The sequence below is a fragment of the Capricornis sumatraensis genome, chromosome 4 (genome assembly GCF_032405125.1).
Source record: "Capricornis sumatraensis isolate serow.1 chromosome 4, serow.2, whole genome shotgun sequence".
Lineage (NCBI taxonomy): Eukaryota > Metazoa > Chordata > Mammalia > Artiodactyla > Bovidae > Capricornis > Capricornis sumatraensis.
Window position 1 is genome coordinate 72,294,725 of NC_091072.1, and position 17,003 is coordinate 72,311,727.

Here is a 17,003-nt window from a genome sequence, read left to right on the forward strand (position 1 = left end):
AGCCCATGGGGGTACTTGGGTCTGAAGCATCTGCAGAAAAACATGGAAACCACTTTGGGGAAATAGAGTATCCTCAATTATATCTAATTTGGCCTCTAATCCCAGAGCAGTAAAAGTGAAAGTGGCTCAGTCATGTCCGACTCTTTGTGACCCAGGCCAGAATACTGAAGTGGGTAGCCTTTCCCTTCTCCAGGGGATCTTCCCAACCCAGGGATCGAACCCAGGTCTCCCACATTGAAGGCAGTTTCTCTACCAGCTGAGCCACCAGGGAAGCCCAAGAATACTGGAGGGGGTAGCCTATCCCTTCTCCAGCAGATCTTCCCGACCCAGGAATCGAATCAAAGTCCTGCATTGCAGGCAGATTCTTTACCAACTGAGCTATCAGGAAAGCCCATCCCAGAGCAGCCAGGTAGATAATTCATACCCTTTGCCCCACCCCCACAAAAGGGCCTAAAGTCCCAACTCTAACTTTCCTTGAGGCCAAGCAACTGAATAAACCAACATATAGGGCAGGCCAAAAAGTTCCTTTGGTTTTTAAGTAAAAATATTAATAAAGAACACATTTTCTGTTTTCACCAAGAACTTTACTAAACAGCATATTCACTGTTTTGTTCCATTACCTTCTGCAGTTTTTCAGGCAACATCATAATTCCATCTTCCCAAAATTTTTTATCTTTTTAAGCAGAGATCTGTCCCAGATGTCTTTTACATTCTTCCAGGGAATTGACATTTTTTTCCATTAAAAGAATTCTGTAGAGATGGACATAAATGGAAATCTGAAGGTGTAATGGCTGGTGAATACAACAGGTGAATCAGAACTTCCTGTCCAAGCTGTAACAGTCTGCCTGGTCATCAAGAAACATATGGTCTTGCACTACCCTGATGAAAGATTTTGTGTTTTCTCTGGACTGACTCTGGATGCTCTTCACTGAGTGCTGCCTTCAGCTTGTCTAACTGGGAGCAGCACATGTTGGAATTAATCATTTGGTTTTCCAGAGGGAGCTCATAACAGAGGACTCCCATCCAATCCCACCATATATACATCATTATTTTCTTTGATGAAGACTGGCCTTCAGTGTGGTTGGTGGTGGTTCGTTTCTCTTGGCCCACAATCTCTCCCATTTTACATTACTGTGCAGTGTCCACTTTCCATCACCGATCACAATTTGTTTTGAAAAGGAACATTTTCATTACATTTCAGTAGAGAATCACACGCAGAAATATGGTCAAAAAGGCTTTTTCACTTAACCTGTATGGAACCCAAACATCAAAGCAACGAACATAACCAAGCCAGTACAAATGATTTTTAACACTTGATCTGGTTACTTAGAGTATGTCAACTATCTCCTGCATGACGTAATGCTGATTTTTCTCAATTAATGTCTCGATTTGATCACTATCAACTTCAACTGGTCTACCTGGCCATGGAGCACCATTCAGTGAGAAGTCTCCAGAATGAAACTTCACAAACCACCTTTGACATGTTCAGTCAGCACAGCCCCTCCTCCATACACTACACAAGTCTTTTCGTGCATTTCAGTTGCGAATTTACCTTTCTTGAAATAATAAAGCGTAATTTGCCGAAAATACTGCTTCTTCCTTCTATCTTCAATATTGAAACGGCTACACAAAAATTCACTAGTTTTGGTAAGCTTTTCTAACACACGCTGATATGACAGCTGTCACAATACAATTGAACAAAATTGTTTCAAATGAAGTTAAAGACAACTAAGTGCTACCAGAGCCATCTTATAGAAAAACGCCAAGCAAACTTTTGGGCCGACCCAATATCTGTCTGGCCGGCCCCTTTCATACCCCCTGCAAGCAAGGAAGAGGACAAATAGAATTTTTATGGGTCCAACCTGCACGGACAATTGGCTCCCCCTTTGCTCTCTGCTACCCTAATTATCCACCTCGGTACTTAGCAGCTGCCAATATGCCAAGCTCATAAACCTGATTTCATGGTGATCTGGGGTTCGGCCCAGCTCAGCCCTCCATCCTTGACCAGATAAAAGGGTGGAGGCTGAGCTCACCTGATAACTCCCGCCTCTGTCCTCCTGCCAGGGCGCCGTCTCTCCGCCTCTCACACCCACCATGTCGTGCCGCTCCTTCCAGCAGGGCTTCAGATGTGGCGGCCGGAGCTTCAGCTCCTGCTCAGCTGTCCTCCCCCGGGTGGTCACTCACTATGCAGTGAGCCAGGGGCCATGCCGGACTGGGGGCAGTGGGAGCTTCCGTGCCCTGGGCTGTCTCGGCTCCCGGAGCCTGTGCAACGTGGGTTTCGGGCGGCCCCGGGTGGCCTCCAGGTGTGGCCTGCCTGGCTTTGGGTATCGAGCAGGCACCACTTGTGGGTCTTCTGCCTGCATCGCCCCTGTAACCATCAATGAGAGCCTGCTGGTCCCACTCGAGCTGGAGGTCGATCCAACTGTCCAGAGGGTGAAGAGGGATGAGAAGGAGCAGATCAAGTGCCTCAATAACCGCTTTGCATCCTTCATCAACAAGGTAGGAGGTGGGTGCCGGGGTGCAAGGCCATGGGAGACAGACAGCACCTTGAGGCTGTTGCAGGAGCCACAACCTGGGGCTGCTGGGTGGCTGCTCCATGACCCCTAGTCGCTGAGAGCTGGTTAGATCAGGCTCAGCAGTGGACATTTCTGCTTGTCTGTCTTTTTTTATAATATGTTATCTTTCTCTCTGGGTATTATCTGATAAACTCACCAAGAGGGCCTGAGGTCAGACTATAAGAGGAACTCCTTAGTATCTTAACTATAAGATATGAATGGGGCAATCAGAGGCAGAGACCTGCCCTTTCTGATGAGGCTTTAATGAAAGAGCTTCCTTCCGATGACATGCACTGGGGTGAGACCCTTGGCACTGTGACCCTGGAATTTGCTATCAGCTTAGGTCTGTGATAAAGAGAAGGTGGGGCAGTCAGAGCTCGGGACCCAAAGTGGCCATGAGCAAGCGTCACATCTTTCAGCCCCCAAGTCACGGCTCTGAAAGCCTTGAGAGAAGCATCTTCAGCCCCCAAGTCACGGCTCTGAAAGCCTTGAGAGAAGGGTGACGTGCTGCCTTTGGAAGACGCTGAACTGGCCGGTCACCTCGGCTGCTTCTGGGCCTGCCCCTATATCCCAGGGAAGCACTTGGGATCAGGATACACACCGAGGGCGAAGCTGGTGTTCCTGGTGATCCAAAGTTTAGGTCAGAGTCCTGGGCTGGCAGTCAGGAGACCTGGACCCTGACTCCCAGCCCCAGGAAAGCGGGCAGAGATGGAAGGAGAATTAAAGGAGGTAATACTCACAAAAGGAACTTGTTTTAGTAAATGGAAAATGTTAAACTTGCAGTTTTATTTTGAAAGCTCATTAAGCTCTGCTTGTAAACTCATTCCAACACTGTGAGCCCTGATCGTCAGCTGCATCACATCTCCATCTGGGAGGCTGGGGGCCTTCTGCTGACCAAGCCTTTGACCAGAAGGAAGATGATGTGACTTCCTCTATCGTTTTCTTGAGAGACGGTGCACAAGGTGCAAAATCCCAGGGTGAGGACTGGAGACAGTGTGTGCCCAGCCAGCGACTAGCTTAGCTGGGTGACCAGAGCCAGCTCACTCAGTGTCTCTTAACCTTGATCTCCAAGCCACAGAAATGAAGGGGAGGCCAGCAGCTCTCCGCGTTACTGTGGCAGGGACATGGTTTGCATGTGGCCATGTAGGATGGGGATGGGCCAGAGTAGCAGTGAGTGCTAGGACCGAACTTTGAGCTTTATTCCCTGAGCACCCCTGGGCTGTAATTAAAGAAACCCCAATTTCCAGTAGCCTCGCCAGCTTCCATTAGCATGAAGATGTACAAAGCTCTCCCCATGCAATCCTAAGTATGAGTTTGAGGCAGCAAAACAAGCTTGAGGGGCTGGGTGGCTCGGCCCAGGTTACAAGGCTGGTGGCAGGCAGGCAGGGCTGGAAGGAGGAACCACCCCAGGCCTCTTGAGGCAGCCCTGTTTCCACTACAACACAACCCCTGGTGGAAGCTGGGGGTCCCCTAAGCCACCCCAGGCAGGAGAGACAGAGACACAGCAGTGATGTGATGGAGGTCGGAGCAAAGACGGATTCCACTGCCTGCAGCAGCACTTGCTCTCGCCAGCTGTGGTCCCCAGGGTCCCTGCCGCCCCGTGACCTCCTATTCTTGGCTGCAGGTCCGGTTCCTGGAACAGAAAAACAAGCTGCTGGAGACCAAGTGGAACTTCATGCAGCAGCAGAGGTGCTGCTCGAGCAACATCGAGCCCCTTTTCGAGGGCTACATCTCCACCCTTCGGAGGCAGCTGGACTTGTTGACTGGGGACCGAGACCAGCTGGAGTCAGAGTTCCGCTGCCTCCAAGACACGCTGGAGGGCTACAAGAAAAAGTGAGTCTGCCCCACTGCTACCCAGCCGGGCACCTAGGGCAAGTGACATAAACAAGCTGGGCACTGGGTTTCCCCATCTATAAAACGGGAAGTTGAAAATGTAGACCTTTAGGGGGTTCCACAGTCAGGTGGGATAGCCTAGGCAGAGCATCATTACTACGCATTAGGCACATCATACAAGCTCTGAGATTTTAGATGTGTATCCATCCCCCTTCCCACCACACTCGACCTCTCTTCATGTAAAACAAGTTTTCTCCTGCTGTTCCCAGGGCTCCAGGGCTCTGCCTCATACCTGTTGTGCCTCATCTTCCATCAATCCCTTGACAGATCTTGAACACTTCTTAGCCTCCAAACAGATTCCCAAGCCCTCCTTCCTGCCAGCTTGGGCTCCTGCAGTTCCTTCTTCCTGATAAGTCCCACCTTAGCATTTCTTTGTAACATCCGGGCTAATATATTCTACCTCGCATCTTCCTGGTCCAACTTGAAATCATCACCTGCAAGAACTCACAGATTCAGTGATTCTTTCAAGAAGCTGAGGCCCAGATAAATTGCCTCGTGGTCCTGGGTGAGCCTCTCGTGTTGGTGGGAGAGGGTTGAGAGAAACACATCTCCAAAGACAGTGTGAATACACTAGGAAGGAGGGTTCAGTAGAGTGGAGCCATGTAGTGTGTCCCATGTGTGTGGGACACACACATACCCACATGTCTAGTCCAAGTCAGATGCTGTGCTGAGCAGTTTGGGTTTGATAAAGTTGGGAAAATCTGGCTCTTTCCCTCTAGATGTCCTGGTAGAGTCAGCAAGATAACCCAGTATGCATACCAACAGCTGCAGCATGGTACAAGGCAGGAGGGAAAAGGAAGCCCAAGAGAGTGAGAGAGCAGAAGCAGCCCAGGAAGGCTTCCCAAGGGAGGTGTCAGTTTGCTCAAGGCCTTGAAGGATATGTTTCATTCTGGTTGCTTCTTCTAAAAGAGAAGTTCAGAGTAGACCGCAGAAAAGGAGATGAGACAGAAGCAGGTGACAAGGAAGGACCAGAGTGTGCAAGTGAGAGGGACGACTCAAGCAGACTGTAGGCGAGATGTGGCAAGGCTGAGGGTGTGGCGGGATCAGCCCTCTCGGCAGGAGCGATGCTTTTCTTCATGGATACAAGGTGATCAGGAGATACATTTCGCAGCTCAAGATTAGGACTTTGAATTGTAAAAGTGGGGCTGTTGGAGAAGGATGAGGCCAAGTGGTATTTTAACACCAATAGCAAACACACAGTACCCTGTTCCAGGTACTGACCTGGTATTCAGCAGACATTAACTTGTGTGGTGTTTGTAATTGTGAGACAGGACCAGTGATATTCTCATTGTACAGGTGATGAAACTGAGGCCAAGAAAGGCCAAGCCACTTACCCAAAGTCACATGACAAGCGCAGGACAGAGTGGGATTGAAACCTAGGCAGCAGGCTCAGCATCCAGCGCCTGGGCAGCGGCTGAGTTCTGCAGGAAAACGGAAGCTCAGGCGTCAGGAAGCACAGAGAAGCTTTTAATGGATTGATGTCGCTCATCAAACTGAGTCATTCCGACCAGACTAAACCCTTGACCCTGATTCTGTTGCCTTGGGGTGTAGTGAGTGGGCGAAGAGCTCCCTGGAGCCTAGAGGAAATAAGCTGGCTCTCTCTGAGGATCTGGTAAAGTGGGTAATTGCTACCTCTGCAAGTGAGCAGCAGGTAGAGGCCAGGCTCAGTGCTCTCCTGGTGAGGAGGAGTGCGGGGTCAGCTGGGCTTGCAGTGGCCGCAGCCAACTCTCAGAACAACTCAGAAAAGACAGCTGCGCTTCCCTGGTGGCCCAGAGGCTAGGACTCCATGCCCCCAGTGCAGGGGACCTAGGTTCAATCCCTGGTCGGGAAACTAGATTCCACATGCTGCGACCAAAAGATACCGCATGCTGCCACTATGACCTGGTGCAGCCAAATAAATAAATAAATATTTTTTCTAAAAGAAAAGACAGGTGTGCCAGCAACAGGCAGCCAGCTCTTCACCATTTTCCCAGAGGAAATGACTGGATGAAGTAAGCTTCCTCAGCAGCAAGATAGAACAACGGTAGCTTTAAGAAGGACTTCCCAGGGACTTCCCTGGTGATCCAGTGGCTAAGACTCCATGTCCCAATGCAGGGGGCTTGGGTTCGACCCCTGGTCGGGGAACTAAATCCCCATAGGATGTAACTAAGGACCCACATATTGCAATTAACATCCAGCACAGCCAGTAAACAATTTTTTTTAATTAAAAAAAAGAAGGACTTCCCAGAGAATGATTCATTACAGGAAAAGGCTACCAGGCATTGGGGTGGAACATAAACTTACAAAGTGGCTAATAAGAGGCTATGATTTAAAACAATCTGTGTTGAATGGCTGAAGGGGCCAGAGGTGAGCAGAGACAGGGCCAGACCTGGTGCCTCCATAGGGCATTGAATCTGTGACTTGTCCCCAGAGGCTCCTACTCTCAGGCCCCATGCCCACACCCTTCCAAATCCCACCAGCGTGACTAAAACACTTTCCCCCTGCCCCTTCCACCAGATATGAGGAGGAGCTCTCCCTGCGGCCCAGTGCTGAGAACGAGTTTGTTGCCTTGAAGAAGGTAAGGAATGGTGGCCCATGGAGGGAGAAGGCGCTCTGAGCTGGCCTAGCGGGCCTGGGGACACTCAACCCCTGTACCGGGCCTGCAGCCAGCCCGCCTTGCTGACCCTGGTACCAGCCCCACTGACCCCCAGGGAGAGAAAGGCCAGCCTCCAGCCCCAGGAGGGCAGTGACTGACGCCTCCCGTGCTAAGGGTTGTATTTACATCTGTCCAACAAGGTGGAGATGTGGCAAATGAATCCCCAGAGATGAAAACCGTCCTGCAGACCCCTCACGTGGACAGCTATGTGTTTTGTTGCCCAGGGTCCATAGGAGCTCTGAGGAATGGACTCCCATCTCCTTTAATCCCAATCCCTTCAGATCCTTCCCCATTGGCATGCCAGGCCCAGGCATGAGTTCCTTGGTTTTGTCACCCTCTTCACTTCCATGTGGGCCTAAGTAAGGAAAATGGGTCCCACACCTGTCACCTGCTACCAGCTTGCCTGGGAGGTGGCTCAGCTGGCAGAGGGGTGGCCCCAGGTTATGACTGTCACTTTCCTGGCTGCAGGATGTGGACACGGCCTTCCTGATAAATTCTGACCTGGAGATCAATGTGGAAGCTCTGATCCACGAGCTCGACTTCCTGAAAACCCTGTATACCGAGGTACCTGCAGCCATGCTGCTAACGGGCAGTCGGCCAAGGGACAGTCCTGGAGGGATGATGGGTGGGGAAAGCTCCTGCCCTGTGGGTACACTTGTGGCTTAAAAGTGGGCAAGTGAAGAAGGCATTGTGGAACTGGGTCTCAGGCAGAGAGACTCCCAGAAGTCAGAGGGCCCACACCTTGGCTCTTAGGTCTTGGTGCACCTGGAGGGTGGGGACTGGAGCAGATCTGTGATTGAAGGCTGGGACGGCCAGGCAAATCTGCCATGGGAATGTCAGGGCTGGGTCTCCTCATTTCTCCCCCTCTCCCTCGCCAACTTTATCCTCAAAGGGCTCACCCATTCTCACCTGGGCTCCCCACTCCCCCGCCAGGAGACAAACCTTCTCCAGTCTCAGATCTCAGAGACCTCAGTCACTGTGAAGATGGACAATAGCCGGGAGCTGGACACGGATGGCATCATTGCCCAGATCAAGGCCCAGTATGACGAAATTGCCAACCGCAGCAAAGCCGAAGCAGAGGCCTGGTACCAGAGCCGGGTGAGTCTTGGGCAGGGCCTGGGAGACCCAGAACCACTCTCCTCCAGGAATCAGGAGAGAAAATGTGAGCCATGCCACACCAGCCTCTGTTGTTTCAACCAAGCCTCAGGCCAGGTCCCCATGAGTGTGAGAGAGACCCACAGACAGCCCAGACCTGTTCATCAGAGCCCCCCAGCTTTATACACTTGTAGACTCACAGGAAGTGCTTCCCTAAGTAGCATTCAAGGAATACTAATTGGCAGTGATGGCAAAGAGGTCTCAGAGTTTCCGGGTGTGGGAGGAGGCTAATGGCATGGAATGGTTACTAATGGTGGAGCAGAAACTGTGATTAAGGTGGCCCCAGACTTAGGTAATTAGGGGCTTGCTGGGAGGACAGCTGTGCCCCGAAGGGCAATCTGACTTAACAGATACTATCATCTCAGTCTCACCTACCCCATCTATGAAACGTACCATTCATTCATTCGTTCACTCACTCATTTATTCATTTGTTTCTTGTACCTTCATCATGTGCCAAGCAGCATTCTAGATGCTGGAGATCCAACAGGAAGCAGAACAAACAATAATCGCTGCCTCTGTGTCACTTTCATTTTCCAGAGGCAGGAGCAGGACAGGCAAACAGGACATATAAATACAGCGGATGTATGTTAGATGGACACGTGCTATGGAAAAAAATAAATCAGAGTGAAGCACAGGGAGTGTGGGGGAATTCGGTTTTTAAATGGGTGGCCAGGGAAGGAGGGCCTTACTGAGGTGTGTGGAACCACGAGGATACTAAGAGTCAGACCATTCCCATCCTCGAGGAAGTCACAGTCCATGGGAGAGAGAGGTGTAAACACCCAGAAGCATACGAGGTAGCATGACGCGGCCACCAAGGTCGAGCCGTAGGCCCAGGGCGCAGCATGATGACGCCGGAAGTGACAAACTGTGTATGGAAAGACAGGAGCACTGGCATTTGATCTGGGTCTTGGAAGCCAAGTAGGATTTCCATAAGCAGAGCATGGGGTAAGCATGTCTGGCTGAGAGCCAGCAGGAGCAGGCCGAGAAGCATGAAGGGGAGGTGTCCCCAGTGGGAAGCACCAGGAAGGATATGGGGCTGGAGACACAGCTAGATCACAGCAATTGGCAGAGCTTCCCTGAAGGCTTTAGACATTTTTCTGAAGGCCGTGGATTCCAATTTTCAGGAAATGTCCCAAGAAGTGCTCTGTCCTTTTTCTGCAGATCCATGGTGATCAAGGTACCAAACCCCAGCCTGGGGTCAGCTCCCCATAAGTCAGTCTGTGGCTCATCCACAGCCAGGTCTCGCTCTGGCGGGCCCCTCCTCTGATTGCTCTCCTGGGCCACCCATCAGGCCTTAAGGAAAACAATCTTAATTACCCATCCTTCTAAGTTAGAATCAGAATGATAACTCTATTATTTATCAATTGCACTTGGCTGTGAAGATCAAACAGTTTAAATAATAATGGTTAAAACAAATTTGATTTTTTGTTTTTTTCTCAAATAACTTGCAGTACAAAAATAGACTGCCATAGATGACCCCAAGTTACCCTCAGAAACACAGGCTCCTTCGAGCTTGCTATTCTGCCATTCTGTTAAGAACGGTAATCCTCATGGTCCCCTCATGCCCTAAGAAGGCTGCAATACCACCAGTCTCACATGTCCACTCCAAGCAGAAGGAAGACGAGGAGCTAAAGGAACATGGCAGGTGAATCATCGCTGGCTTTATACAGCTTTCCTAGAACCCCACCCTGCAACAGTCTACACTCCACTGAAGAGAGAGCTCAGAAATATTCTTTTGTCTGGGGTTCTGAGGAAAAGAAGTGTGGATAGTGATTAGGCAACTACTGGTTTTTTCACGATAACCAAAGAGAGTGACTTATGCTTATCTTGTTTTGCATAGAAAATGCATTATATGCAGAAAACGTATAGTTGGCTAATTTTTAAAAATCTATTGATGTAATCTATAATTTGCTATTAAGAAATTAGCTTTTATGTGCAGAGGTTTAAAAAAAAAGTGCTAAGCCAAGATAGGAAGTAACATTGAATTTTGTTTTCAATTGTTTTGAGGGAGAGCATACAAATACATCTATCCTGAGGGGGCAGATGTTCTGCGTTCTCTGTTGTTGGTCTGTTAGGTACCCCAGGGTGAGGGCAGAAATCCCCTCCAAGGTCCAGAGCACAGATGGAGCAAAAGGGAGGGATATTCCAGGGCAGAGAGAAAAGGATGAGACACAGAACCCATGAAAGAGAGAGGAAGGGTGCTTGGAGCTTAGGGGAGAATTTAATAAGCTTCAAGGTTCAGGGCTGGGAGGTGAAAAGGGAATGAGAAGCAGCCCAGAAAAGGACCAGAAGTGGGCAAGGGCTGGGGAAACATAACAAGTCTAAGAATCCAGAGTACCCAATGCAGGAAGTCAGGAGAGCAGAGCCTGGGGACAGTGGGAATGAGGGCTGAGAGGGACCACAGTGTGGGTGCCCAGGTTCTGACCTCCCCGTCCGGCAGTATGAGGAGCTTCAGCTGACGGCCGGGAATCACTGTGACAACCTCCGCGACCGCAAGAATGAGATCCTGGAAATAAACAAGTTAATCCAGCGGCTGCAGCAAGACATTGAGATTGTCAAAGCCCAGGTGAGCCCATCACAGGCTGACCCGCCACCTGGTCCTGGTTGTACAGGGCAGGTTCATCCTCCCTGGGGGACCTGAGGAGGAGGGAATAAACTTGCACTGTTTCCCACGAGAGGGAGTGAGCCCTTTCTTCAGAAGAGCTGATCCACAGCTGGGTAAGCAGGGTCAGGCAATAGTGAGGTCCCCAACAGAGACTAGGCAGCCTACATTCATCAAGATGAAATAGCAAGAACACTTCATGAGGCGGGAGTGTAGAAAAGATGTCCTCCACACCCTCTTCCAACCAAAGATTGTAATTCCATGATCCTCAAATTCAAGGTGACGCCGTAGAGTCCATAAAATCAGACCCACCCTCTCCTCCTAGGCTAGTGAAGACCAGGCAGATGCTTAAAATGTATTAACCACAAAGTAATTGCTTGGCATAAGAGGAAACTCTCAGATCTCCCTGAAGTGTCATAGACAGGAGAACTGGCCTCCAGCCCCTGGGGGAACCAGACGTCACAATTCTAGGCTGAAACCCACAGCAGACGTGAACCTGGCACATATCCATGACCGCAGGAAGAACTCACTCTTCCTTCTGTGTCCCTCCTTCACTCTCACACAGTCACACTCACAACACTTCTGACACCAGATAGCGGGGAAGAGTGTTTCCACACCAGCCAGCTCTGCAACACCAGCTGGGTGTTCCACAGTTGATCTCACTTCTGACACTACCTACCTGGAGATAGCATCAGATCCCGTAGGTTAGGGGCTGCCCCCGCAAGTCCCACAAGACAGTTCAGATGCCAATCACACGTCCAGGCTGTGCTCCTGAGCAGCTGGCTGTACATTGGAGGGCCCCATGACCATCCTCCTTGGATTCAATTAATTTGCTGGAGTGGCTCACAAAACTCAGGAAAATAGTTTACTTTTTTGGTTTATTATGGGCTTCCCAGCTGGCAGAGTAGTAAAGAATCCATCTACCAAGGCAGGAGATGCAGGAGATGTGGGTTCAATCCCTGAGTCTTGAAGATCCCTTGGAGGAGGAAACGGCAACCCACTCCAGTATTCTTGCCTAGAAAATCCCCATGGATAGAGGAGCCTGGCAGGGTACAGTCCATGGGGTCACGAAGAGTCAGATATGCCTGAGCACCGATGCACGCACTGGTTTATTATAAAAGGATATGATAAGGAATACAAATGAATACCCAGCTGGGAAGGATGCATAAAGTGCGTGGGAGGGGCACAAGACTCTCATGCCCACTCCAGGTATGCCATTCTCCCCATACCTCCACCTGGTCAACAACCTGAAGGCTCTCTGAATCCTCTACTATTGAAATTTTATGGAGGCTTCCTCACATCGGCATCATCACTTACCACCTCCATTCCCAGCTGCTCTCCCCTCTTAGGAGAATGGTGGGGTGGGCTGAAAATTCCCAGCTTCTAATCAAGGCTTGGTTTTTCTAATGACCAGCCCCCACCCAGGAGCCCACCTAGAGTCACCTTATTTAAACAAAAGACATTGTCAATACTCAGGAAATTCTAAGGGGTTTCGGGACTCTGTCAGACACAGGGTCAAAGACCAAAGGTTAGGGCAAAGGATGCTCTGGTGTGCTCATCACTTAAGAAACTACAAGGTTTGGAGGAGTTCTGTGCCAGGAAATGGGGGAAGAGACCAATATATGCTATTTTCAATGATCTCACAATGACCATGCTCTCTGTTCTTCTGAGAGTCAGCCCAGGGTCCCAGGGCCCCTGTAATACTTTTCTGTGCCCTCTCCCCCAGCGCTGCAAGCTGGAGGCTGCAGTAACCCAGGCAGAGCAGCAGGGCGAGGCGGCCCTCAATGATGCCAAGTGCAAGCTGGCCGGGCTGGAGGAGGCTCTGCAGAAGGCCAAGCAGGACATGGCCTGCCTGCTCAAGCAGTACCAGGAGGTGATGAACTCCAAGCTGGGCCTGGACATCGAGATCGCCACCTACAGGCGCCTGCTGGAGGGCGAGGAGCAGAGGTGGGTCAGGGATGTCTGTTCTGCTGCCCTCTGCTTGCTGCTACAGCCACTGCCCGCCTCTCGGCCCGTGCACAGGAAATCTGGGACAGCATGCAGTCTGCATCCCCTCCTTATTGGCAGGTCCACGGTGCGGGCAGAGGCAGGGGGTGCTATGTTCTTCTCATTCTCTGATGCAGCTCTCTTGCGTCTCCTTTCCCTCTCACCTCCAGGCTATGTGAAGGTGTTGGACCCGTGAATATCTGTGAGTACTGAGGACTCTGCAGGGGCTCTGGGATCTTGGGAACTGATCCACCCAAACATAGACCACACTGCCCCTGCCCAAACCTTAGCCTGCCTCCCTCGCCCTAAAGGAAAGAGCTCCTGGTGTATGGAGAGTTTCTCCCTCAGGGCTGCCCAGGTCTATGGGCGTCAGAAGCAGAAGCAGACACCCAGCGTGGTCTGCCAGGCACCATCTAGACAAGAGGATGTTTTCCTGGAGAAACGAGACTTGAAGCAGACAAATAGGGAGCTTCCCAGGTGGTGATGGGGATAAAGAACCTCCCTGCCAGGGCAGGAAATGCCTGAGACAAAGTTTCGATCCCTGGGTCAGGAAGATCCCCTGGGGGAGGGCATGGCAACCTACTCTAGTATTCTTGCCTGGAGAATTCCATGAGCAGAGGAGCCTGATGGACTACAGTCCACAGAGGCACAAAGAGTCAGACACGACTGAAGCAACTTAGCATGCATGCACACGTGCAGACAAATAGAAAGAGAGGGGAAAGCAGAAGACAGGGCTCTGGGGCAAGAGAAGGACACGTGGGGAACTGCTAAGCATTTTATGTGACTGGAATGGGAGACTTGGGCTTCCCCGGTGGCTCAGTGCTAAAGTATCTGCCTGCCAATGCAGGAGACACAAGTGACTCCTCACACAAGGCTTGATCGCTGGGTCAGGAAGATCCCCTGGAGGAGGAAATGGCAACCCACTCCAGTACTCTTGCCTGGAAAACCCCACGGACAGAGGAACCTAGCAGGCTATAGTCATGGGGTCACAGAAGAGTTGGACACGACTGAGCAACTAAAGAACAATAGGAGACTTGGAAGTTGGTAACTGGGATGGGGGTGTCCTTAGACACGACGACAGCAGGTGCAGGGCCGACGGGGGCATGGGGCTTGGCCTGGCAGGACCCTGAACTCCCCTTCCTGTTCCCACAGCTGTGAGCAGCTCCAAAGGTGCCATCCTGTACGAGCCATGTGTGGTCAGCACACCTGTGTACTGTCCAGGGAGCACCACGGTCCTCAAGAGCAGTGGGGGCTGCGGCATCAGTGGCACTGGTGAAATCTACATCCCCTGTGAGCCCCAGGGGCTCCTTGTCTGTGGGAGCAGGCGGAGCTCCACTGTGAAGCTAGGGGCTGGGGGCAGTGCCTCCTGCCACAAGTGTTAGTACAGCCCCAGAGGCTAGTGGCCCAGGGGACAGGGCCCAAGCTCCAGGCTGGGATGTTGTCCCCCACAACCAGGGCTCAAGACAAGGCTGTTCCAAGATCCCACCTTTCTCTACTGATCGAAGATTCCCCTTGGGTTTTCACTGGGAGCTGCCCCTCAGGTATCTTCGAGAGTCTCTTTTCACTTAGCTGTGTGCAGACCCTGAGTGAGGCCCTCGGGTGAGGGTCGGGTACAAAGGAAGAAAACACATCTCCCGTCTCCCTGGACTGCTGACAGTCAGGCTTGTAGTGTGACCAAGAAAATGGCAATGGCCCCCTAATGCTTCTCTTCCCCAGGAGGTCAAAGGGGCACATCACAGTTCTGCTTTGTGGGTCATCCCATGGAACTTGCCACACAAATTCTGCCTCCCCTCACCCCCAGACGTGTTCCTCCTCTCTTACCTTGGACTCTCATGAACCTGAGAAAAATCAACTCCTTCTAGCTGCCACCTAATACATGCACTGTTGCAAATATCAAAAGGAGACACCCCAAAATCCCATCCCAAATTCCCAAGCCAAATGCCAGGATTTCAGGATCACGCAGAATCTGTCAACGCTGTTCTCAGCACACAGAATCAGGAGATGGTATTTGGGCAATAGACTTACCTGCTCAGCTGTGTTGAACTGGCACTATAAAAATATATCTCTTTCCTGAGCTGATATTGGCAGCTGATGGCAAAGAAATGCCTAAAACAAAGGGGACAATCAAGAGCTGACATTATTCGTTCAATGGAATCAGTCAAGCCCGCGCCTTTTGTACATAGCCACCCCCTGCCAGCTCCCTCTCCCTTGAGTTCCTCTTGCTTTGGGTCTGATGTGAGCACGTTTTCCTGGCTACAGTGATAAGGAGCTGCCTCAGCAGGCTTGGAGGCTCTGCCTCAGGGGCTGTGAGGGAGGAGAAGGTGCTGAACTGACCTCACCTCCCCAGAGCACACCCCTCCCAATAGTGCTGCCTCCTGCCCACCCAGGGATCCACGTTTCTTCCATGAGCCTCTGGGCTTGTCTATTCCCAATAAACTGTTCCCAGGCTACAGGAATCAGGACTGTTCGCCCCTGCTCTGAGGACAGTGAGGTTGAAGGGACACTGATGAACAGCTTTGGGGGCCTGGGGGCCAGTTGGGAGCATTGGGAGTGGAAACAGAGGTTATTAAACAAACAGGGAAACTACATGTGAATGATTGGCAAGTGGCCTGTGGAGTAAGTATGGAGCCATACAAATTACCCTTAAAGCCTGTGCATCATACCACAAGAGTTTACAAGTCACTTGCCATGTTAAAAACCACGGTCTTATTCCCCACAGGCCTCCTCACCACGTGGTGCCCTGCATACGCCCTAGAGAAAGCCCGTGGGGCCCCTTATATCATGTCTGTACTCACCTCCAGGCCTGGACTCTGCCTCCACAGCCTGGACTATGTGTACCACGTCTACCTTCGAAGCAGGACAGAGTCAGGCCTGGGGCTGACAGGGAAGCTGGGTAGCAGCCTGGCCAGGGAGGGGCATCCTCGAGGAGCCTCTCCCTCTCCACAGCCCCAAGACCTGGAGCTGAGACTTGGTGGCAGCAAGTCCACCCTCAGAGGGGCCCTGATACGCTCCATGTTGCTTCATTGACCCCTGTAACAATCCGCCCACCATAGATGCCCCCCTGTGCTCCCGTGTCCTGAGCACTCCCTTACCGCACAGCCCTGCCTCATGGGACAGCTCTTCTGTGCCAAGCCCTGCTTTAGGAGCTGGTGATAGAGAGGTGACTATAACACCCTTGCAACCCTGGAGGGACTCGGCCCCAGAGAGGAGTCATAAGTAGTGACAGCCAGAGAGGATGGAAGTGACAAGAAAAAGCAACTGATAATTATACCGGGCAGGGGGGGTCAGAGAGAGGTTCACAGAGAACAGTGCAAGGACGGGGTTTGAAGAAACAAGGGCTACTGATTTATGGGCGTCTTATTCCAAAGGACCTGTCCACTCAGTTTTCATTCACTCCATGTACTTATCAAGCACCTGCTGTGGGTCCAGCCACCCAGCGGCTGGTGTCACAGTGATGAACAAGGCAGCCCCATTAGGGACGATAGGCGTGGCACCTACCTGTAGGGACAGAAGACATGGCACCTAGAGCCCACAGTAGGGACTGTAAACTCTAGAAAACAGTCGGCAGTTCCTCAAGAGGTGAAACATTAGTGACCACGTGACCCAGCAACTCCACGCCTAGGTAGATACCCAAGAGAAACGAAAACACATACAGGACAAACGTCTGGACACCAAGGGAGGGGAGGGGAGGCAGGATGAGTTGGGAGACTGGGACTGACATACACACATTACTGATACTATGTATAAAACAGATAACCCATGAGAACCTGCTGCATGCAAGGAACTCTAGTCAACGCTCTGTGGTCACCTAAATGAGAACAAAATTTAAAAAGAAGAGGAGATATAGCTACACATTAGCTGATTTCTTTGTTCTACAGTAGCATCTAACACAACACTGCAAAGCAACTATACGCCAATCAAAATTAAAAAAAAAAAAAACATGTACACATGAAAACTCATCCATGTTCACAGCAGCACTAGTCACAATCCCCATCAGGTGAAAGCAACCTGAATGCCCATCAATGGACTAATGGGTGATCAAAATTTTGATCTATCCATACAATGGAATATTTGGCCATCAAAATGGAGTGAACTACTAATGTGTGCTACAACATGGATGAACCTCAAAAACATAAGGTAAATAAAGAAATCAGACACAGAAACCAGATAGTCTGAT

General features: G+C 50.9%; 1 protein-coding gene across 1 annotated transcript; it reads left to right on the forward strand.

Annotated features, from left to right (window-relative positions):
- The first annotated feature begins 2,094 nt into the window (after positions 1 to 2,094).
- KRT82 (keratin 82) lies at positions 2,095 to 14,208 on the forward strand. The gene is made up of 9 exons (XM_068970290.1): positions 2,095 to 2,499; positions 4,180 to 4,388; positions 6,945 to 7,005; positions 7,552 to 7,647; positions 8,017 to 8,181; positions 10,679 to 10,804; positions 12,567 to 12,787; positions 12,997 to 13,028; positions 13,979 to 14,208. Exons 1-9 carry the CDS (start codon positions 2,095 to 2,097, stop codon positions 14,206 to 14,208), a joined length of 1,545 nt encoding a protein of 514 aa, XP_068826391.1.
- The last annotated feature ends 2,795 nt before the right edge of the window (positions 14,209 to 17,003 follow it).

Coding starts and splice junctions, on each gene's coding strand:
- KRT82 (XM_068970290.1), top strand. CDS start 2,095: ATGTCGTGCCGCTCCTTCCAGCAGGGCTTCAGATGTGGCGGCCGGAGC. Junction 7,006..7,551: donor AGTTTGTTGCCTTGAAGAAG/GTAAGGAATGGT, acceptor TCCTGGCTGCAG/GATGTGGACACGGCCTTCCT. Junction 13,029..13,978: donor TGTTGGACCCGTGAATATCT/GTGAGTACTGAG, acceptor CTGTTCCCACAG/CTGTGAGCAGCTCCAAAGGT.